This window comes from Pelophylax lessonae (assembly GCF_965119305.1).
Source record: "Pelophylax lessonae genome assembly, chromosome: 12".
NCBI classification, from domain to species: domain Eukaryota; kingdom Metazoa; phylum Chordata; class Amphibia; order Anura; family Ranidae; genus Pelophylax; species Pelophylax lessonae.
In genome coordinates this window covers 61,054,370-61,078,321 of record NC_138779.1, presented here as the reverse complement: position 1 = coordinate 61,078,321, position 23,952 = coordinate 61,054,370, and the positions used below count along the sequence as shown (strand labels likewise).

Sequence of the window (23,952 nt, the reverse complement as noted above, 5' to 3'; positions counted from 1 at the left end):
TATAAGGTCTGGTCCCCTAGCTCCATAAGGACCATATCTTACTGGGTCTAAGTAATTTTTCTCCATTTTAAATCCAGCACTGATTATTTTTCACAAGCACTGTGTACTTTCATAAGACCCAAAAATTGGCTCTTATGTGATTTTAGGTTCTCTTAATATTTGGCACAGCCTGTGTTTTCATTTTCATGAATTTTATGTAAGAAGAAATACTTACCTTGAATATGTCTTGTCTAGCGCTGCCATCTCAGATGTGGGCAGCTGAAGCCGAAGCGTCCCTCTTCGTGTCCTTTTCGTAGATGTCGGAGTCCTAGAATGCCCTGCTCGTCAGTTCCGGGGCAGGCGCGTCATCCCTGAACAGCTTCTGGGCATGCCCAGAAGCTGTTCAGCAGGGAATGACATGCCTGCACCGTAAAGTGACGAGTGACTCCGGTGCAGGCACATTGACTCCTGGGATCGATGACGCTCATCTCCCAGGAGTCAATGCAAAGGAGGAAGTGACGTCAGAGGGAGGAAGTGGAAGGAAGGTAAGTTCATTTTCTGAAAAAATAAGGTAAGTGAAGCAAAAAAAAATAATTATCCAATTCTTTTTTCAGGTTATTTTATGCTAACAGAAAATGCAAAGTTGAAAAATAGGCTGAAACTCCGCTTTAAGGAGGAATCAGCCCACCTGCGGTATCCATAACACACATATTGGAGAACACAGACAGGAAGGAGGATTAAATGCAACTTTAACCTAAATATACCCATATGCTCAGTCATATGTGGCTAAAGGTGAGAAGCTAGTACACATATAGGTGAAGTCACTGAAGAGCACGGATCGTTGGGATCACATATATTGAAGGTGGAGGATTCTTCCACATATCACTAAAAATTGAATGTGCTTATCTGATATACCCGCTAAAAGGTTTACTTAATAATATCTAGGAGTGCAGTACATTTTAATTATTGATACATTCACTATAATTACTGTTCAGGTAACAGTTTGGTACTTGCAGGACCTGGGATATATATATAAATATATCTTAGCCGTGATAGCGTGAGAATCATTACACATAAAACAATATTTAAAATGTTGCGAAGAAGCGGCTTACACAATATTGTGAAATAAACAATAAAATAGCATAAAAACAGAAGAGAGAGAGAGAGGGGGGGGGGGAGAGAGAGAGGGGGGGGGGAGAGAGAGGGGATGGGGGAGAGAGAGAGGGGAGGGGATAGAGAGAGAGAGAGAGAGAGAGAGAGAGAGGGGGGAGAGAGGGGGTGAGAGAGAGATAGAGAGAGGAGGGGAGAGAGAGAGAGAGAGAGGGGAGGGGGAGAGAGAGAGAGAGAGAAAGAAAGGGGAGGGGGAAGAGAGAGAGAGATCCAATACTCCTCTAGCGATCCTCTCCGCAGGCATAACATCTCATGTGGAGATAAATGAAACACTCCTCATGGTGTAGAGGTAATAATCCAATTTATTATAAATAATATATCCGCACAGCCAGGCAACTTATTAAATCCATGTGATGCAATAAATTTGTTGGTTTAGCCATGATGGTTCCTCTATCAACTTTCTGCCTTCAGTCTTCTTATTGAACAATGAATCAGCATCTTCAGCTCTGTTTGGCTAGGAATAAAACTGGTCCAGTAAGTGGAAAACCCAAATCCAGGAAACAGTATATGGATCTTCCTGGCTGTAATCTGGGGATTCATAATCATGGATGTCTTGTTTTTCGTTGCCTCATCCTGGTGCTGTTCACATGTCACCCAATCAAAAGTTCACCATTCACAGAAAAGGTTTTATACATATGATCCGAGTTACGAACGTAATTTCCGGGGAGGTCACTTCCGGCTACCTTTTAGTCCGATACGATCAGCAGATATGTCACTTCAAGTTGACGTGAACCCCCGTAGTGCCCGTAGTTCACATGCAGAAGGGAGGAAATTAGGTGCGGTGATACATGACTCAGGAGTCACCCATTTTGATCCCCACTCTCCCGGTTTGGTGCACAGGTGCAGGGCTGGCCCAACCATGGGTCCCACTGGGTCCATTGGACCCAGGCAGCACTTGGAAAGGGGCAGCAAATTTGTGTGTCAAATTTACAGCAGTTTACAGCTTTTTACAGCAGTTTTGTGTGTCATCAGTTTGCGGCATGTTACTGGCGGCATTTCCCCATCTCATACTGCGGCCCATAGTGCAAACTGATGAGTATGAGGAGGCGGCGTGTCTCTTCCAGGGAACTTACCTGACGTGATTGTGGTGTGCGCAATGACGTCAGACATCAGCGCACTCCATCTCACACAGGGCAGGCTGGATCTTCTAGGGTGGTGCTGCAGCAGACACAGGAGTGACAGAAGGACTGGGGGCAGACAATGGGTGTTTGGTGGACTGGCCCAGTAGTGAGTTATGGAAGAAGATAACCATATACATAATATTTTCTATATGTTATATATAAAATAATGGATGTGGGGGCCTTTTGTTGGGCGTGATTTTTTATTTTTTTTTGGGGGGGGGGGGGGGGTGCAGCATTTCATTCTTGGACCCAGGCAGCACAATGTCTTGGGCCAGCCCTGCACAGGTGTCCACACTAATAGGAGGATAAAGGGCCATACACACTATAAGATTTTCTGAAGACTTTTTCCTTCAGATTTACCTTTTCTATGTAGTGCAAGGGCCTGCCAGATTGCATACAAATTGAAAGTGTTTAGGTTTGACCTCATATTATATGGTTTTGGTAAGTCTAAAGGAAAAAGTCTTCAGAAAATCTTATAGTGTGTATGGCCCATTAGTGATTAATTGGTACACCTATATAAACTGTGATTTATCGACTACTGACGGCTCCCCACTTGCTGAAGAAGCCCAGTAGAGGACGTAACACGTACAGGTGGGACGAGTCGTTACTTTGGACGTTTTTCGTTTGTTTCAGCGATATGAGCTGATGATATAAATGGTATTTACATACTTTTGTGAGTATTTTTAATCCCTGTGTTACATTTTATATAATAAATATTCGAGCACTATGGTTTTCTTTTATAATTTTATGGCCGCACATGAATTATTTAGACCCTAAGAGGAGGTCATTGAAGCTTAACGATACCCTGTGGGGGAGTTCCCCCTGTGGCATCCTGGGAGACATCTTAATAGGCGATTTTGACTCTGTAGTGGAGTCATTATCTGGGAGGTGAGCAGGAATTTCAGCCACCGGTCGTGGTCACCGAATTTACTGGATCACAGTATTTTTGGATTACCATTTTGAACTGTCACTTTGAGTTGCACAGCGGTGGATATTATATACTAGGACTTTATCATTGTTTTGCAATATTTTGATTGTATTTATCTTGGTTGCGCTACACTGATAATGGTATATGTTGTTCTGCATAAAAACCAGCTCCCAGTTTTTTGTCAAAGCTTAAAGCCCCCCCCCCCTTATTTTTACCCAAGCCTAATCCGATCCAGATACCTGCACAAGAGCAGCAGCTCTCGCCTCCTCCTATCTCCCTCCTCATTGGGCAGAATGATAGCAGCCTGTCAATCAACTCCATTGATAAGAGAGCAGGGGGCGAGCCAAGTCCCCTCTGTCTGTGTCAATGTATGCAGAAGTGTGGCTCGGGAGTGAGCACGCACAAGTGCCCCCATGGGAAGCTGCCTTCCATGGGGGGACTGCACAGATAGAAGGAGCTAGGAGCGCCGGCGGGGAACCCGAGAAGAGCCGGTTTGGGGTTGCTCTGCACAATTCAATTGCACAGAGCAGGTAAGTATCCTTTAACTGGACAAGCTGGGGTTAAAAGCCGATTGGCTACTATGCACAGCTTTTATTTGTCCTCCAATTTTAACCACTTCCTGACCGCCCACCGCAGATATACTGCGGCAGGGTGGCTGCTCTGTGCCAGGTCACGTACCTACGCGGTCTGACACTTCCGGGGTCTGGGCTGCACACACGCGTCGCTGGTGACCCGCTTCCCTTGTGATCACACACAGCAGGAGCTCAGCGGTGGGTACCGCAGACTTGATGTCCACCGCCACCTGCCGATTGCACAGTACACAGGTAGAACAGCGATTTGCCTATGTAAACAAGGCATATTGCCATTCTGTCAGTAGGGAAGGTATTGATCCTGAGTCCCTGCAAAGCAGTAACATGGATCAATGCCTTCCCATAGTAAAAGCACCTCCCCCATAGTGATAAAGCACAGGCTAGGCACACAGTTAATCCTTTGATCGCCACTGATGGTAACCCCTTCACAACCAGTGTCATTAGGTACAGTGACAGTGCATATTTTTGAGCACGGATCACTGTATTAGTGTAACTGGTCCCTAAAAAGTGTCAGTTAGTATCTCATTTGTCCACTGCAGTATTGAAGTCCTGCTATAAGTCGCTCATCGCCAACATTACTAGTACAATATATATATATATATATATATATATATATATATATATATACATACATACACACACACACATACATACCATAGTTTGTAGACACCAACTTTTGGGCAATCAATATACGCTTATTGGGATTCCTTTTCCAAAAATTTGTAGCAGAATACATATTGGCCTTAATTGTTTTAAGAAATTCAATTTTTTTTACTGGATATGTTTTTATAGCAGAAAGTTTAAAAAATTGTTTGTTTTTTTCAAAATGGTTGTTTTTTTTTTTTTAGCAAAAATAAAAACCACAGAGGTGATCAAATACCACTAGACGAAATCTCTATTTGTGAGAAAAAAAAGACATTATATGGCTTTTTGGTACAACGTCGCACGGCTGCGCAATTGTCAGTTAAAATAAAACAGTGCCATATCGCAAAAAATGGCCTGGTCACGAAGGGAGGTAAATCTTCTGGAGGTCAAATGGTTAATAATCAACCCCATTTTTTCCCCCATTTATGACCAACGTTACATCTTGAATTGGGTAAATCTGCATGAATATATTCAGGTAAAATGACTATTCGCAAAAATTGATAGACGCCAAATTTGACTCTTTATTTCTATTTCACAAATGAAATTGGTAATTTTGAACATATGCTCTTAACTTTAATTTTGTATCAGTTTATGGTAAAACTATGCCATTTTTTTTTCAGTATGCATAAGGGACCAATCTGCCACCTGATCCACCTGCTCAAACAGGGGATCTCTCTGCTGATCCCTGCTGAGCAGGCAGATGACAGGTCCGTGTCCGCATCACTAATGCAGAGCAGACACAGCATGTGGTCCTCTATGGGCTGTCAGATGGAAAAGAACTGCCTGCCCATCTGTTTTTAGCAGAGATGTATAGTAACGAAGTAGAACTACTTAAGTACTGTACTTAAGTACCGAAATGCGGTATCTGTACTTTCCTAGAGTAGAATTTTTTTCTCCTACTTCTACTTTTACCTCACTACATTTTTTCGATGATTTCGATACTTCTACTCCAATATTTTTTTTTTGTGCTGCATCGTTACTCGTTACTTTTCTCTGCCTTTCCCTTTTTCTTTTTTGTTTGGTTTCCCTCCTTACTGCTCTCTCCTACTCTTTCAATTATCCTCCCTATCCTGCCTTCCCCCCTCCCCTCCCCTTTTCTATAGGAAGGCAAAGGTAAAGATACCCCCCTTTTTCATGGGTACCTGGTCTCTGGCCATTTGGGTAGCGTTGTTCCGCTCCAGGCTTCCGCTGGGCCGGCGTGGAGTGCTCCCACATGCGCCTCTCGGCGCTCTGACATGTGTGGCGGCCTTCGGCCACTCCGCTACTCCCCTCCTTGTCTCCATTCGCTGACGTCTCAGCGCTGGGAGGCGGGGATTCCGGCGGCCGCGCAGTAGAGGCACGTGTGCATGCGCAGTGCGATCGGGGCACTGGCGGCCATCTTGGTTAAGGGAAACATGGGGGTTCTCTGATGTAAGGGGGGGCTTTGTGTGGGCGGCCTCTGATGTAAGGGGGCTCTGTGTGGGGGGTCTCTGATGTAAGGGGGGTCTCTGATGTAAGGGGGGCTCTGTGTGGGAGGGCTCTGATGTAAGGGGAGCTCTGTTTGGAGGGGCTCTGATGTAGGGGGAGCTCTGTGGGGGGCTCTATGGGGGGGGCTCTGATGTAAGGGGGGCTCTGTGGGGATGGTCTCTGATGTAAGGGGGCTCTGTGTTGGGGTCTCTGGATGTAAGGGGGGCTTTGTGTGAGGGGTCTCTAAAGTAAGGGGGCTTTGTGTGGGGGGTCTCTGATGTAAGGGGGCTCTGTGTGGGGGGTCTCTGATGTAAAGGGGGCTTTGTGTGGGGGGTCTTTGATGTAAGGGGGCTCTGTGTGGGGGGTCTCTGATGTAAGGGGGCGCTGTGTGGGGGGTCTTTGATGTAAGGGGGGTCTCTGGTGTAAGGGGGCTCTGTGTGGGGGGTCTCTGATGTAAGGGGGCTCTGTGTGGGGGTCTCTGATGTAAGGGGGCTCTGTGTGGGGGTCTCTGATGTAAGGGGGCTCTGTGTGGGGGGTATCTGATGTAAGGGGGACTCTGTGTGGGAGGGCTCTGATGTGGGGGGCTCTGATGTAAGGGGAGCTCTGTGTGGAGGGGCTCTGATGTAAGGGGAGCTCTGTGGGGGGCTCTATGGGGGGGAGCTCTGATGTAAGGGGGCTCTGTGGGGATGGTCTCTGATGTAAGGGGGTTCTGTGTTGGGGTCTCTGATGTAAGAGGGGCTTTGTGTGGGGGGCTCTGTGGGGGGGTCTCTGATGTAAGGGGAGCTCTGTGTGGGGGGGGTCTCTGATGTTAAGGGGGCTCTGTATGGGGGTCTCTGATGTAAGGGGGCTCTGTGTGGGGGGACTTTGATGTAAGGGGGCTCTGTGTGGGGGGTCTCTGATGTAAAGGGGGCTCTTTGTGGGGGCTGGGGGGTCTCTTCTGTAAGGGTGCTCTGTGTGGGGGGTCTCTGATGTAAGTGGGGCCTCTGTGGGGGGTTTCTGTTGTAAGGGGGCTCCGTTGTGGGGTTTCTGTTGTAAGGGGGGGCTCCGTTGGGGGGTCTCTGATGTAAGGGGGGTCTCCAATGTAAGGGGGGCTAAGTTTGTAGTGATCATAAAAAAGAAAAGTCAAATGAAGTGCAAAAAAAGTGCAAGAAAAAATGTGCAGGGCGCTGGTGGGGGCGCCACAGGATCAGCTTGCACAGGGCGCTTGAACACCTAAGGCCGGCCCTGGTTGGGAGGTTCTTTCCCATTAACAGCAGATATGAAATTATATTCATCTTGTTTTGTCACATATATATATATATATATATATATATATATATTTGAAGATTCACAATATTTTGAACTTTTTATTGACTTAGATTTCATACACTCTTCCTTTATTTCATTATTGGAATATATTGTTGTATATCACATTGGTTTATATATGATTTTGCGCACCAATAAGCTGTGGAGAAAAAAAAACAGGCAGGGAAGAGAAGGAGGGATGCTTTAAAAGGGGAAGGGAGGGACATACTTTATCTGTTTTTTGTTTACAAAAAGTTACAGTCTAAGGAATTGTGATTGTCCTTTAGGTTAATCATTTGAAATAATAAAAAACAATATGATGTTCAAACTTTTGACTTCGTTCTTTAACCTCCTGGGCGGTAATCCCGAGCGTGACTCGGGGTGGATTTTTTAGGTTAGGATCGGTATCCCCGAGTCACGCTTGGGGTAGATGTGCAGAGAGCGCAGCGGTGTCTCTTACCTTGTCCTGGCGATCCAGCGATGATCTCTCATTGCTGTGACCGCCAGCCGAGAGTCCCGCGGCTCGTCTGTCGGTCCGATGACTTCCTAGTTCCGTTCCCTGCAGCAGCAACTAGGGAGGGAAATAAAAAAAAAAAAAAAAAAAAAACGTTGCACAAAACACATAACACATTTTATATATATATATATATATATATATATATATATATATATATATATATATATGCATATATATATATATATATATATATATATATATATATATATATATATATATATATATATATATATGCACACACACACACACACATATATATATATATATATATATATATATATACCTATATACATATATAAAATTATATTATTGATTAGATTATAATTCATGCGTTATATAATATAATATATATATATATATATATATATATATATATATATATATATATATGTGTGTGTGTGTATATATATATATATATATATATATATATATATATATATATATATATATATATATATATAACGCATGAATTATAATCTAATCAATAATATAATTTTATTATATATATTATATATTATGTAATAAAATTATATTATTGATTCGTTTATAATTCATGTTAGACTCTTGTTTTGGTCAGGTTTAAGTCAGTAATTACTAAGAATTGTAGGCCTATAATACATAACGCCAAATTTCCATGAAAAAAATTGTACCGCTTTTGGTACAGAATTCCTGACATAATCATACCGCCAGGGAGGTTAATAACTACATAACACAGTACTTCTACTTCTACTTTCAGTACTTGAGTAGAATTTTTTTTTCAAAACTACTGGTACTTTTTACTTTTAGTACTTAAGTAGCAATTTTTTTGAAAAAACTACTTGCAATACTTAAGTAAAAAAAATGTTGAATACTTTAGTACTTCCACTTAAGTAACTTTTTCTGCGAGCACTTCCACTTCTACTTAAGTCACTTTTTGATCGAGCACTTGTACTTTTACTCAAGTAGAAATTTCGAGTACTTTATACAAGTCTGGTTTTTAGTGGACAGGATCGGATCAGATGTTGGTGGGTGTCAACGGACGCATGTCTATTGACATCTGCCGCTCCATAGGGAGCACTGGATGGTCCAATTGGGTCCACCTGAAAAACTGACAGGCGGACCTGATCAGTCCTTCCATGTGAAAGGGACCTTAGAGTGGATTTACTAAAGGACCAGTGGCTGATCACTTTGTAAAGTAAATGTTTACTTAATAAATCAGTAAGGTAAAGCTGTGTTTATTTCATGCAGTCATGTTCAAGAAAAAAGTAATTAAAAAAAAAAAATCTATTGCACATGTTTGGGTATTCAAAGTGAAAACACCTTCACCTTATTCACTAAGCGAAGTGAACATTTACTTTGTGACTAGTATTTAATTCTTTAATTGTTCTTGTTAAATCATCTGTACAATTTGACCATGACAGAGAAGGGTCATAGTTTATTCTCTTTAAAAAGTAAAATAAAGTTGGACTCTAAAGCTCATGACTTAATTCTTCTTTGGTGGAAGTTAACTACAAACATTTAATATGTTGGTAAATGGTCCTTTAGAGCTTGGCTAAGTACCATAATGATACATCAGATATTTTAGAGGCAGTTTAGGCACCCTCAAACACATATGGCGGAACTGTCTGAAAATTGAATGTGTTTGAATTAATGCCCACCAACTAATATATACAGTATTAGACCAGGGCATATACAAAAAGACCATATGAAGCCCTCCTCAATATATGGGTTGAAACACCAAAGGAAATTACTTCCCTTCATCTTTATAGCAGCTAAGCAAACATTGATGAAAACCTGGTGGTTTGGCCAACCTCTCATAGCTCAAGTTAAGGAAAAATGACTTGGTATTTAAGTTCCTGACCATCCCTAGGGATCCACAGAGATATCCCTTAAGCCCCGTACACACGCACCAATTGTCGGCCGACCGTTCGGCCGTCTTTTGTCCGGTGCTGTCCTGTCGGTTGAAAAGTGCTAAAGACTGCACACGAATTTTGTCGGCCAACAACAACCGACTGCAGAAGTGATGTCATGTGATGGTTAACTTTCCGTGTGTTTTTTCTTCTCTGAGCATGCCCAGTCTTGCTCATCTGCTTTTTGTCAGCTGAAATCTGTACTGACTGACAAACAATCGGCCGTTCTTTGTTGGCCTACAAAAATTTTATAGCATGCACACCAGATTTTTTTCGGCCGAAAAGTCGCAGTCGGTTGTCGGAAGCATCATACTAACAAGCCGACAATCGGCCGATTGGACGTTGGCCGAATATTTACGGCCGGCAATCGGTACGTGTGTACGGGCTTTTAGTCCTGAGGTCCTTCCCTCTTTTCCTTTTGGAAACTTTTCCCACCCCTCATGTATATCTTTTTTTACATTTTCTCTACCTTTCTTCCATTCTTGTCCTAAGATCTATATCAGTTTGTACCCATAGAACTAACCAAGATGACAATTACTTTGCAGGTAGATCAACCCAATAAAGAATTTATGTACCAATTATATTTTATGATCTGACTGATGTAGTCTTGTCAGGCCTTAAAGTAAGGACATTTTTGGTTTGTAATTGTATTCTTGGCTAATGCCAGTTCTTTTGCTGTCTCTATGGTTAATTGTTTTGTAACATGTAAAAACTCAATAAAAACTTATTTAAAACAGAAAAGGTAAATAAAGTAAAATAAAGTAAAAAAAAATATCTATATACTATATATATATATATATATATATATATATATATATATATATATATATATATATATATATATATATATATACTAAAATTACGCTTTAAATTCCATCCAGACCTGAATGGACCCCAGGAGAATGTGCGGCATCAACAGTATTACCTACCTGATGAAAATACATTTTTCATAAATGTGAGCAGGAAAACGGACTCCTTATCCATTTCCTGGCCTTTAGGGTCTACTGTGTAGAAGATTTCTAGGTATTTTTTGGGGTCAAAATCCTTGTCATATACTTGATCTTCTGATGTTGATGAAACCTCCATGCTGTTTGTTAACCACCCTGTGTGTACAAAATTAAGATTGGGTCAATTTCATAGGCGTGCGCACAGGGTATGCCAGGTGTGCCTGGGCACACCCTAATCATCCTATGTGGCGCAGATTCCCTCTGTTTAGACCCTAAAAATATTGTAAAAAAAATAATAAAAATAAATAAAACTAAAAAATAATAAAAGAAAAATGATAAAAAAAACAATAGTCACCATCCACTGCCCTACTGACACAAATCTCTGCCCAACTGGCACTGTCAGTATATACACACATGCACACACATATGTGTTTGAGCTTTGGGGTGCACACCCTAATGCAATAGGCTGCGCACACCTATGGTCAATTTGTACCATAGATGGTACTCTATAGTTTGTAGGTCAGAATATCTTGCAGAGACAAGAATAGTAGTAGCCAATAGTATTTAGCTTGGTGGTATCGGTGCCCCCAAAAGTAGAAAAAAAAAATTGCAAATCCTGACTCTTAACTTTCCTGTTAAAATCCAGGTTGATATAAAAACAGTGTAATGTAATTAGGTTTTCTTTATACATTTTAAAATATTATATAAATGCTGTCAATATATTGATATTATTCTCTTGTAATTTAATGTACAATAGAACTCAAAATGGGACACAAAGAAAAAGTACTCTCTGAGCCAATCAGACAAGGTACATGAACAAAGAGCAAATTTGTGAATTAGGAAATGAAGGCAGTGAGCTGAACTGGGGTGATGCTGCTCCACTATTGTCCAATCCTTGGTGGAGTGAGAAGGTGATCAAACTTCATTGCTTAAAGTGATTGCAAAGTCTTGTTCTTTTTTGCACAGAGCAGCCCAGATCCTCGTCTACTCAGGTTCTTCAGCGGCACTCCTGGCTCCTCCCCCCCCACCAAGTGCCCCCATAGCAAGTGGCTTGCTATGGGGGCACTCATGCTTATCCGTTCCCGAGCCACGCTCCCTCTTCACTGGCTGTGATTGACAGCAATAGGAAAAAAGGAGGGGGGAGAGCCGAGAGAGGCTGTATTGAGATTGGAAGTTTAGGATTGAGCCATGTACAGGGTTGAGGTGTGAACTACGCACAAAGTACAGGATTCAGAGTGCGCTACGTACAGAGTGCATAGAATGCATTACGATAAAAAACCTGACAATGAACACCTTGGTCAGGTCTATGTGCAGCATAATGTATAGAGTACAGGAGTCAGGAGTAAGCAACAAGCAAAAAACACACAGAGTACAGCAATCAGGGCTCACAGTAATGTCTACAATTACACCAAAGTTCCCAGCATTCCCTCTATAATCAGAGCCCCCAGAGTGCCACCTTACATCAGAGCCCCCAGAGTGCCACCTTACATCAGAGCCCCCAGAGTGCCACCTTACATCAGAGCCCCCAGAGTGTCACCTTACTTCGGAGCCCCCAGAGTGCCACCTTACATCAGAGCCCCTAGAGTGCCACCTCACACCAGAGCCCCCAGAGTGCCACCTTACTTCAGAGCCCCCAGAGTGCCACCTTACATCAGAGCCCCTAGAGTGCCACCTTACATCAGAGCCCACAGAGTGTCACCTTACATCAGAGCCCACAGAGTGTCACCTTACATTAGTGCCCCCTTACACACACACCTTTTCCCATTGGTCCCTGATGTGGTGGATGGCTTTTGGGAAAATATTTTTTAAAAATCCACTAATCACCAGCTCTGAACTGCGAATGTGCAGTTTGGGAGCCAGCCAAATTTCTTAGCCTCAGATCGGGAAGTAGAGTAAATAAAGGCCACACTCAATGTGTGCCATGATGTCACCACACAGGCGCACACCCAGACCCACCCCACTGCCCGATCCAAGGAAGAGCTTGGCAGTTCACCTTTCGGCTGACCCCAGAACTGCGGATGCACAGTTAAAAGCCAGCAACAAGCAGATTTTTATAGGGCACTTCTCTCCTGTCTACGGATTTTATGGACAGTTGGAAACACAGCAATTCAGGTGACTTTTTTCCAACATATCTCTTCAATAGTAGTCGATCAGTAGATTGACTGCTGTTGAGCGACAGTGTGCACGCATGGATCATATATGATATACACATACTATATACTGTGTTTATACAAAGACACACGTTTTTTATATATATATATATATATATATATATATATATATATATATATATATATATATATATATATATATATATATATAGTATATATAAACACATACATACATACACATACACACACACACACACACACACACACACACACACTTGTTGCTGATCTGTAATGAGATTCATTGTTGTCTATGAAACATTGCACACAGCTGAGTAAAGATTAGTAATACAGAGTTGAGTACAGAGCAGTAAAACAAAAATAGAAAATTTTACATTTGAGTGCAGTAATTTACTTTGTTTAATGTTTACGTAGGTATAGTATAAGTGAGTTCATTATAGACATCCTGTTCGGTTCACAGCAGAACTCTTGAACAAGGGAAATGTTCTAACCCGAATGAGGAACCCCATTGAAGTCTATAGGGGGCAGAACAGTAAAAATCAAGTGCCCATTTTGAAGGCTTTTGTGCAGGTTATTGGCCATAAAAGAGGTATGGGGGGGTTGTACTGCTCAGGGGGAGATCAATGCAAAAAAATATTTTTTTTTAAAACAATCGTCTTTTCAGAAGTAGTGATTTTAATTATACCTAAAAGTGGATGTAAACCCCATTTATGAAATCTGACCTGGGCACACATATCTATAGTGTTTACTCTCTCTCCGGAGCCCTAAGTCCAGTGTCTTTCTGCTTCTCAGTTTCTTTGTTATCAGCATAACTTCTGACAAGTTCTCTGACACAGGAGATAAAAGCAGCTGGAAATTTGGGTCAGGTAGGGTGCTTAGAGATAGATAAGTAGAGAGCTGATCTATTCACAGCACAGCTCTGCATGATTCTTTATTCCTCTACCTATGCGGAGGGGTCAGTGTCAGACTCTTACCCCCCCCCCCCCCCCCTCACTGCTGAAACAGGAAGAACATTTTCGAAACACAATGTGCACTTTCTAAAGAGTCTAGAAAGCTGACGGCAGCAGATATACATGTAAAACTTATGTAAGGAGATTTGTTTCATCTGACGCTGTTCACTTCACTAGGTAAAGAAGAGGAGAGGGTTTACATCCAATTTAAAGTGAAACAATAAAAATTAAAAATTCCTATAAATATAGTGCCTTGTTGGTCCTCATTAATGTGCCTGTAAAGTGGCACATCTGTAGTATGCATAAAACATGCAGCAAAAATTAAATTTCTAAAGAAAAAAAATAAAACGAGTCAAATCCTATTTAAAATGACTCACGGTTACAATTGCTAGCATCCAGCTATTGAAAATAAAAAAATTAAAAAATGGCGTGGGTTCCCCCCTCCCAGTCCCCCCCCCCCCCCCCCCCCCCGGCTCGGCACCTTAACAACCAGGGCATGCATTCTGCAGATCTGAGTGGATTGCAGGGTGTTCGTCAGGGGAAAGACCCTGCAAATTTGGGTGTTCGGCGAATGGCCGAACAGGCTAATTTTCAGCCCGAACCATTCACCCGTCCCTAGTATAATACAATACTGGCAATGAAGAAGAATTTTACTCGCATATACTCTACATTACTCAGGTCTTTACACACAGTGTTTGGCCCCTTGCACACAGATGTCACAAGTTCCTGAGTAAACATCTGTAAATTATGACACCCGTGTGTAAGTGGCCTTAAAGTCAGCAGATCAAAAAAGCAAAGGGGTTTCCAGTCACTACTTACCAACCAGCCAGCAACCAGCCAAATTAACCTGTCTAACAGTATGCGTTAAAAACAGGGGTTTAGTTGCACACATTTGCAAATACATGCGTAAGCTGCAGGCCGCGACAAGGCACCCTGATATCTGCAGTCCCTAACTCTACCTTTAAAGAGTCTCTACAATGAGAGCACATGCATTCTGATGAGATAGATGGAGGACAGGTGACTGGAGGGAACCCACCCCTCCTTAAAGGCGCAGGGTCACACTGAACGCCCAGCACATAGCACAATGGCAGCAAAGGTATCAGTGCATTGCCTGATCAATATAAACCTTATACGATATTGCAAAAAGTGGTCACCTCCCCCACCTATAACCGGTCTTAATAGTAAGGAGCACTGGAAGGGCAAACGCAGATCAAAAAAGCAAAGGGGTTTCCAGTCACTACTTACCAACCAGCCAGCAACCAGCCAAATTAAAGTCAGCAGCCTGATCTAACACATTGCTGCTGCTGATGCTTCCCCTTTCCTGGCATGCTGGGACTTGTAGTGCATAAGCAGCTCATAGGAAAATGAGGAGGTGGAATCTGTGCCTTTGTATTGGTGAGCAATTAATGCAGCAGAGATCTCAATGTCCCTCTTCGAGGTGAAGCAGGCAGTGCAGTTGCCTTCACACAAACAAATTCAATCTAACATCCTCTAAAACAGGGGTCGCCAACCCCGTTGATGACCGGGAGGTACAGCAGGAGAGGAGTGGCAGCTGTGGTCCATGCAGGGCTATCACAGACTGCGGTTGCTGCTCCCCCCCATGGGCTGGCCATGCCCATGTGTCCTCTCCCGGCTTATCTTCCCACCTGGCCGAGGACGTCACTTAATTAGCAAAGCAGGGGGTGAGAGGAGCTGCAGATCTGAATGGAGAGCTCCTCCCACCCCCTGCCCTGCTGATAGGATGACATTGTGGTGGGGTGCTGGGAGAGGACACTGCCCTGCCAAAGGTAGGAGTCCTGTACAGGGGAGGCATAGATTAGTGATGTGTTATGTTAGAGAGGAAAGGGGGGGGGGGCAGACTACAGGGGCACTGATGGAGGGGGCTGTAATTGCTAGGGGCATTGGAATATAAAGGCGACTGCATTGTAAAGGAGCACTGTAATAATTACAGTGCCCCCTTTACAGTGCAGTCCTCTTTACATTACAGTGCCCCCTTTCAGACCAGCCCCCTTTACATTACAGTGCCATCTTTACATCACAGCCCCCCTTTACATTACAGTGCCATCTTTACATCAAAGCCCCTTCTTACATTATAGTACCACCCTTACAGAGCAGCCCCCTTTATCAGTCAGCTGTGGTACAATGTAACAATGTACAGCTGGAACAATGTAACTATGTAGCCTATGCCTGGAATTATTCTTTAAATTGCCCAGGGATATACAGTACTGCAGCCATAGGTGTTCCACATGTGCCTAGGCACACCCTAATCACTATGTGCAGTGCCAGTTCCCCCCTCTGCCCGGGCTTCCCCCTTTAATCCCCCCTATTCCCACAGTGCTGCTGGTTCCCCTCTCCTCCAAGCTGCTGGGGGGTGTTTCAGGATGGAGAGTGATGAAAGGGGCTAGTAAATATGTAATTTACCAATTACCAGGTCCTTTATTTTCTAAATGAACACAGTTAACACTCACTCTGTTCAATTATAACTGAAGCATAGTAAACTATGCTTAATTTTGTGAATGAACAGGAAGCCGCTTAGCACTTCCCATTCACTCACTGTCCAGGGCAGCTGAGGCTGCAGGGAAAGGCATGTGTGTTTGAGCTTTGAGGTGCACACCCTAATGCAATAGGCTGTGCACGCCTATGACTGCAGCCATCCCCACCGCTTGGATTCTGGGATATACAGTGGGTCCGGACAAAGCAGCTGCAGGACAGCTGTCTAGGAAATGGGAGTGTTCTGGCAGATCTGAACACTTGGCAACTGTGGGGATAGCTTTCCTCGGCTCTGAAATCTGCTAAGGCCCTTTCACACAAAGGCTCAGATCAGGTCTGCCTGGTGTTACAGGTGGACCTGATCGGAGCTTCTATTCACTCCTATGGGCCAGCAGGTGTAAACCAACTTGTGTCCTTTTACACCTGCCTATCTCCAATCCAGTCCGTTAAAAAAAAAATATGAAGGGGGGACCTGTCCCCCCCCCCCCCCCGTATAGGTGGATGAGATTGGAGGGCAGTTGGGTGTAAATGGACAGCCGGACTGTTTACTCCCGGCTGCCCATAGAGCAGAGCGGGCTGTGTTCACCCTGCATAAACTGAGTGGACACGGACCTGTCATTTGCCCACTCTGCTCCGATCAGCGGGGGGGGGGGATCAGTGGACTGGTTTATGTGAGGTCACAGAATTATGAGTACAGGTGGTCCCCGGGTTACAAACAAGATAGGGTCTGTAGGTTTGTTCTTAATTTGAATTTGTTTGTAAATCAGAACAGGTACACTTTTGTAAGTGTAGATCCAACTAAAAAAATATGTTTAAGTTTTTTTGGATAGCACAGGGAAGGATTAACACCCCTGTAACATTTTTTTTTGCTGTCTGTGCCCCTGTTCAGAAAATTTCATCTCACTTTCTATCCCTGTGACAATTGGATTTTGAAAATTTTGGGTTGTTGTGGAAAGAAGGATTGGGGATAAAGCTTCAGTGGAGACACTTTTTCCCATGAGAACTCTTACAGGAGTGAATTTCCCTTCCTAGGGGGAGATTTTCTCCCACTTCCTGTTGTTTCCCGCAGTTTGCAAGTAGGAGTCACTTGTAAGTCGAATGTTTGTAACCCGGGAACCACCTGTAATGTACTTGGATGTATAATACCAGTATAAACATTCCACATTACTATGAGATCATTGAGAAACATAGACAAGAGGTATCTAAGCTTCAAGCTAAGGCAAGAAATATTGCTACGGAAGAATGGAACACTTTCAAGGGAATGGGAGGAGTTGGAGATTTTTTTGGCTCAATTTTCTCCTGGTTTAAAGAGGAAGTAAACGTGTTTTTTATTCAAATGGCTGACAAGCAGGGTATTTTTGACATAAAGACCCTATGGGTCATAAATGCATCCTTCTGCCTGTCAGCTGTCATGTTCACTGAACCGAGGATGCTCAGCGAACATTTACAGCCCCTGGTCCATGCTGTGGTGATGTGACTCCCGTACCCCATCGCGTCCTGGCCTATCGAGTGGCTGCAGGCACAGAACCCAGAAGGAAGACTGGGGCAAAGATGGAAGGCCAACCGGATTGGTCTCAGTGCTGTGCTGGGAGGACACCATATTACAGGCAAGTCTGCCATAATGTACTAATATGCTATGCATACTAGTACATTATGACATAACTCACCTGGGGGGCCCTTGGAAAAAATAAAAAGACCAACAGACATTACTTTCGCTTTAAGGAAGCATGTATGCTTATTCTAATGGCATTTTTTTTTCATACTTCAATCAAATTTGTTATATGTATGATTTCAAAGTCAAAATCTAAAAGGTCTAGTAGGGATGATAATGATTAGGAGTTGGATCCTTATTAATGATCCTACTAGGATCAAAAGGAGGGGATTGTTAGAGTGCCCCCTTAATATTGGCAAATAACCTGTTTCTTTACACTTGCTTATTGCAATTGAATTATGTAGCAACTTATATTAGGAAATGTACTCTGGCACTATGCCTATAGGATTTCATAGAAAAGAGGAACTTGTTTTCTAAAATTTTTAATACAAACATGTTACTGTTTTATTAAACACGCATTGAAGTAAGCCTCATGAATAATATGTATATGTTTTTTATAGGTGTGCACAAGGGGTGTGCCTGGGCACACCCTAATTACCCTGTGCGGCGCAGATTTTCCCAGCTGATATTTCAGTAAAGTCCCCCAATGGGCCTCCTAAAAAAAATTGTAAAAACAAAATAAAAAAATTGTAAAAAAATAAAATAAAAAAATTGGTAAAAAAATAACACAAAAATAAAAAGCTGCTAACACCGTCCACTGCCCTACTGACCTCAACCTCTTCTCTACTGACATCCACTGCCCTACTGACCTCAACCTCTGCTCTACTGACATCCACTGCCCTACTGACCTCAACCTCTGATCTACTGACATCCACTGCCCTACTGACCTCAACCTCTGCTCTACTGACATCCACTGCCCTACTGACCTCAACCTCTGATCTACTGACATCCACTGCCCTACTGACCTCAACCTCTGCTCTACTGACATCCACTGCCCTACTGACCTCCACCTTTGCTCTACTGACATCCACTGCCCTACTGACCTCAACCTCTGCTCTACTGACATCCCCTGCCCTACTGACCTCAACCTCTGATCTACTGACATCCACTGCCCTACTGACCTCAACCTCTGCTCTACTGACATCCACTGCCCTACTGACCTCAACCTCTGATCTACTGACATCCACTGCCCTACTGACCTCAACCTCTGCTCTACTGACATCCACTGCCCTACTGACCTCAACCTCTGCTCTACTGACATCCCCTGCCCTACTGACCTCACCCTCTTCTCTACTGACATCCACTGCCCTACTGACCTCAACCTCTGCTCTACTGACATCCACTGCCCTACTAACCTCAACCTCTGCTCTACTGACATCCACTGCCCTACTGACCTCAACCTCTGCTCTACTGACATCCACTGTCCTACTGTTTTTTACATATATTTATATGAGTGTGTGTATATATCTATTTATTATACATAGACACGCATGTTTGAGCTTTGGGTGCACGCTCTAATACAATAGGCTCCACACACCTATGATGTTCTGATAACGTACACTTTATGGTTGGACAATGTCTATGTTTCCCTTTTATTGGGAAATATAAACCACATCCAAATAAACGGTCCTCTGAATAAGCTCATACATACCTATCCGTGAATGAGTCGATTTCCAAGCGCTTTACTGGGCAGACCCTGGTATCAGATGGACAGTTTAGACAGGCGGTCATGTGAATATTTCAGATCCCTGCTGAGCAAAGTAGATTCAACCCCATGTGGGAAGGGGCCTGTTGAGACAGATGGCAAGCAGCGGGGTGAGATGCTGCTGTGGTGTCGGTGATCGTAGTACCAGGGACCTGGGGCAACCCCCAGGGATTCAGGGCATGCTACTGCACGTATCTATTATTATTGTCATTAGGACATTAGGTTGCTTTTGAAGATATTATCATAATGTGTGTGAAGATGTGGAAAGTTGCTATAGTGACCAAATACACTGTGAATCAACATTTATAGTTATTTATTAGTATTGTGAACATGTAGATATTTGGATTTATTTTTATTATTGCAGCTATTATAAACTATATTAATAAACCCAAATAAATACAGTATCTACATGTTCATACAATAAATATAGATGCGCATTTACAGTGTATATGGTCACTTGAGCAACTTTTCACATCTTCATACACATTATGACGACTGTATGACACCTCTAATGGCAAACCTAATGTCCTAATGACAATGATAAATCATGGATATCTGCAAACTTTAGCCACCTCACCTGTTCCTTCCATGCAGGCAGCTTGTGCCTCTCTGGTGGAGAAAGATGCTCGACCCCATTCGCCAGCAACTGTGTCCTCCATGGAGAGCCTTTCACTGCAAGCACGGTGTAGAGGGAGGAAGGAGAAAGAAGCTGTCGGGCTGTAACAGCCTGTACATTTTGTATTAAAAGGAAAATGGGGGGGAGGGGGGGGGGGATTAGGGAAATTGGGGAAAAATGGGACTTTAAATGAGACTCTTGCCATTGAGTCTCCATCCCTGTATGCGACTAAAATATAGAACACACAGTGTTCAAAAATATTTGGGACTTTATATGAGATGTGGCCAGTTTACAAATGATGTAAATAATAATTCATATACACATGATGGTAAGCACTAAACAAGTATATAATCAATTAACATCACGTGTTTATTACTATATCCATAGCAGTTAACATCACAGTACATATACAATACAAGAACAGTAAACAAACATACAAAGTATGTAACAAACATCCAAGGTATGTATATAAAATACAAAAATAATCTGGTTAGACCATACGCAATGGTAAGGATAGTAAATGGATTTTCCAAACAAGTGTAGTTGGGATGAGATGAAAAAGAATTATATGCATGATGGAGCTTGTAAATGAAGATTGCCTCATAAGCTCAACGCGTTTCGTGAAATTAATTTTCACTTCCTCAGGAGCAGGCATGATTTTGATATCTAGAAGGACACATATGCATGAGTGATATTGCATCCAGTGAAAGGATATATTTTTGAGATATTAGGTAAGAATTATAACTTACACATACTTTTGTGAGATACTGTAACTGTAAAAAAAACCTGTGTGGGAGAAACCATTGAACACCCTATAGGGGGACCAGGAGATTGACACTCGGTGGTACGGATGGCAGGATTGGTAAGTATTCGCTGTAATGTACACGAAAAAAAAAATGAGGCTGTGAATCACCCGGAAATGAGTCCAGAAAGGGAACTGAGAGAGCGTTATCCCCGCACAAGGCCAAAACGCAGGGTCCATAAACATGGTAAAGATCTCAATGGCAAGTCTTAAGGGGCTCAGCTTGATAGTCACGTAAAACTGTATAAAATATCAAACCGGTAATATATATAAAGAAACCATAAGGTTGTATTGATAAGGTAAGTGAACCCAAGACTAAGATACCAAGAGAACAAACAAAATGTGTGTAACTGTGCATCAGCTAGTCCAAATAGAGTGATGAATAGAGCCTAGGTGAGAAATGTAAAGCAACACAGGCAAGTACCTAAAATAATCACCAGAAAAAGAAGTGCTGTATAACAGATGACAAAGGAACAATACAAAAAGTGGTTATCACCAGTAGTGAGAAAGGAATCCCATGAAGTGGTACTAATAATGTGACCATATGGTGAGTGCTCAGAATAGTGGGTATAGAGAAGTGAGTAGAGAAAGAGAGGGACCTACGTAAGGCCAGGGCAGGGACGCCTCTCAGCGTCACGGTGCTTTTCAAAAATGATAGGAGTCCGCCGGGCAGTCTAGCATTGCCCAGGAAGGTCTCCCCTAAATGAACGCCGATGAAGTCACGTGTCAGGATGCCGACGCCATGTATGATGCCACGCTCCGCACGGAGGGACGTGACGCCGATGTGCCGCGGCCGCAACCGAACCTCCCGCCCCCAGCCCGACCATTGGGTCGGAGCGGAGGGAGAGAGGGAGAAGGAAGCGGCCGGGGCACATCGCAGTTCCCAAAAAAGGACAGTCCGGGAGATACAGGAGACCCAGTAACAAAAAACTAAGAGGATAAAAAGGGTATGGGATGTATCTGAAATAATAAACAGTACCAATTATCTTATACTAAGTAGATATAATGAACATAATACAAAATGGACTGGATAAACATGATTGGGATACAAAGGTTAAACCGCTGGTTACACATCCTCATCCCTAAATCTATATTGTATTAAAAGGAATTAGGTGGAAGGGTAGGGGGGAAAAAGGGGGGAAAATTAGGGAAATTGGGGAAAAATGGGACTTTAAATGAGACTCTTGCCATTGAGTCTCCATCCCTGTATGCGATTAAAATATAGAACACATAGTGTTCAAAAATAGTTGGGACTTTATATGAGATGTGGCCAGTTTACAAATGATGTAAATAATAATTCATATACATATGCTGGTAAGCCTGTACATTTCAGTAAGGGAGGCAAACTCTGTTCCTGGGATGGAGCCCGAGCTGAAAACATCCAGGGACAAACAGCAAACAAGCAGGACTGTTGAGAGTTATGTACAGCCTGCACTTCCTCCCGGCCCTCTCCTCCACGCTCCCAGCGCTGAACTGACAGTGATAATGCTGTCACTACTTATGCCAGAGGCGGCGCCCCTCTCAATGTGGCGCCCAGAGCAGGAACCCCCCGCCCCCCAGTTTTAGGCACAAAGCAAAGTTTGAGTAAAAAGGACTATAGAATATAAACTCATACATCCTGCGAGTAGGCTCAGGTACTATTTAACCACACCCTTTAGACCCCTCCTACAGTGCAGTTTGGTCACACCCACCTTTCCCCACAGTGTGCTATGCTTACCGCATGGATGGTCCTATCAACTTTAGCAATGTCCCTGGCTGTTTTCAAAGGCTAAACACCATCCCCCCTCCCACCAATTAGATACAGGGTCTCACAAAGGTGAGTACCACCCTCACATTTTTGAAAATATTTTATTATATCTTTTCATGTGACAATACTGAAGAAATGACACCTTGCTACAATGTAAAGTAGTGAGTGTACAGCTTGTATAACAGTGTAAATTTGCTGTCCCCTCAAAATAACTCAACACACAACCCAAACATTATGTATATTTTTTTAGCAAAGACTCTGGAGAATAAAATGTCGGTCATTGCAATATTTTTTGTCACGCGGTATTTGCGCAGCGGTCTTTAAAACGCAATTTTTTTGAAAAAATTTTGAAAAATTACATTTCACTGCATTTAAAAAATACTAAACAGTAAAGTTAGCCCATTTTTTAAAATGCAGTGAAAGATGATGTCACACCGAGTAAAAAAATACCCAACATGTTACGGTTTAAAATTGCGCACACCCGTGGGATGGCGACAAACTACGGTCAATAGAGATCTCAATAGGCGACGCTTTCAATTTTTTTAATGGTTACCAGTTTAGAGTTAGAGTGTAGCTCTTTTTTTTAAATTATTGCTCACGCTCTGGCGATCGCGGCGATACCTCACATGTGTGGTTTGAACAGCGATTTCATTCGCGGCTCGACTTCCGTATACGTTACTTTTTTGTGCGCGAGCTAACGGTGACGGCTACATTTTTTATTTTTTTTCCTATTTATTTTATTTTTTTTTAACTTTATTACAAATTAAAAAAAAAAAAAAATCTGATCATTTTATTGCTGTCACAAGCAATGAAAACATCCCTTGTGACACCAATATGCAGTGACAGGTACTCTTTATGGAGGGATCGAGGGTCTAGACCCCTCCACTACACTTTCATGCATGCAAAACGCCGAAAACTGTGTTTTTGCATACAGCCGTTTTTTAAATCTGCCGCCTTTTACAGCAGAATAACCCGGAAGTGACGTCATGGACGCCGCCTCCGGGTTACGTCATCGGAGACCCGATATAAGCCATTTACGGCTTCGATCGGGACTCCATCCAGCTGGTGGACGTGCCGGCTGGGTGCTCGGGTCTCCCGGTGGGACGGGAGGCCCGTTCAAAGTCACGGAAGGCGGCGGGAGGGGGGGGCGTCCCCTCCCGCTCACCCAGGTAACGATCAAGCGGCTCCCGAGCCGCATCGGTCATTACTGACGGAAAGCCGACCATCGGCTGTAAACCACGGTACCAGGATGGTGTCTCTAGCTAGAGGCATCATCCCGGTATAACACCGCAAAGTTTGCCGACGTAGCCCTACATCACTTTGCGGTAAGTGGTTAATGTCTAAACCGCTGACAACCAAAGTGAGTACACCCCTAAGTAAAAATGTCCAAATTTGGCTCAATTAGCCATTTTCCATCCCTGGTGTCATGTGACTCGTTAGTGTTA

General features: G+C 43.1%; 1 protein-coding gene across 1 annotated transcript in view; it reads right to left on the bottom strand.

Annotated features, from left to right (window-relative positions):
• LOC309568440 (nicotinamide N-methyltransferase-like) overlaps positions 1-23,952 on the bottom strand; it is a 60,073-nt gene that overhangs the window by 25,989 nt on the left and 10,132 nt on the right. Inside the window, exon 3 of the mRNA XM_082274108.1 lies at positions 10,499-10,672. Within this exon, the coding sequence (XP_082130234.1) occupies positions 10,499-10,655 (157 nt within the window). The 5' untranslated portion in view covers positions 10,656-10,672. The remainder of the gene's footprint in view (positions 1-10,498; positions 10,673-23,952) is intronic.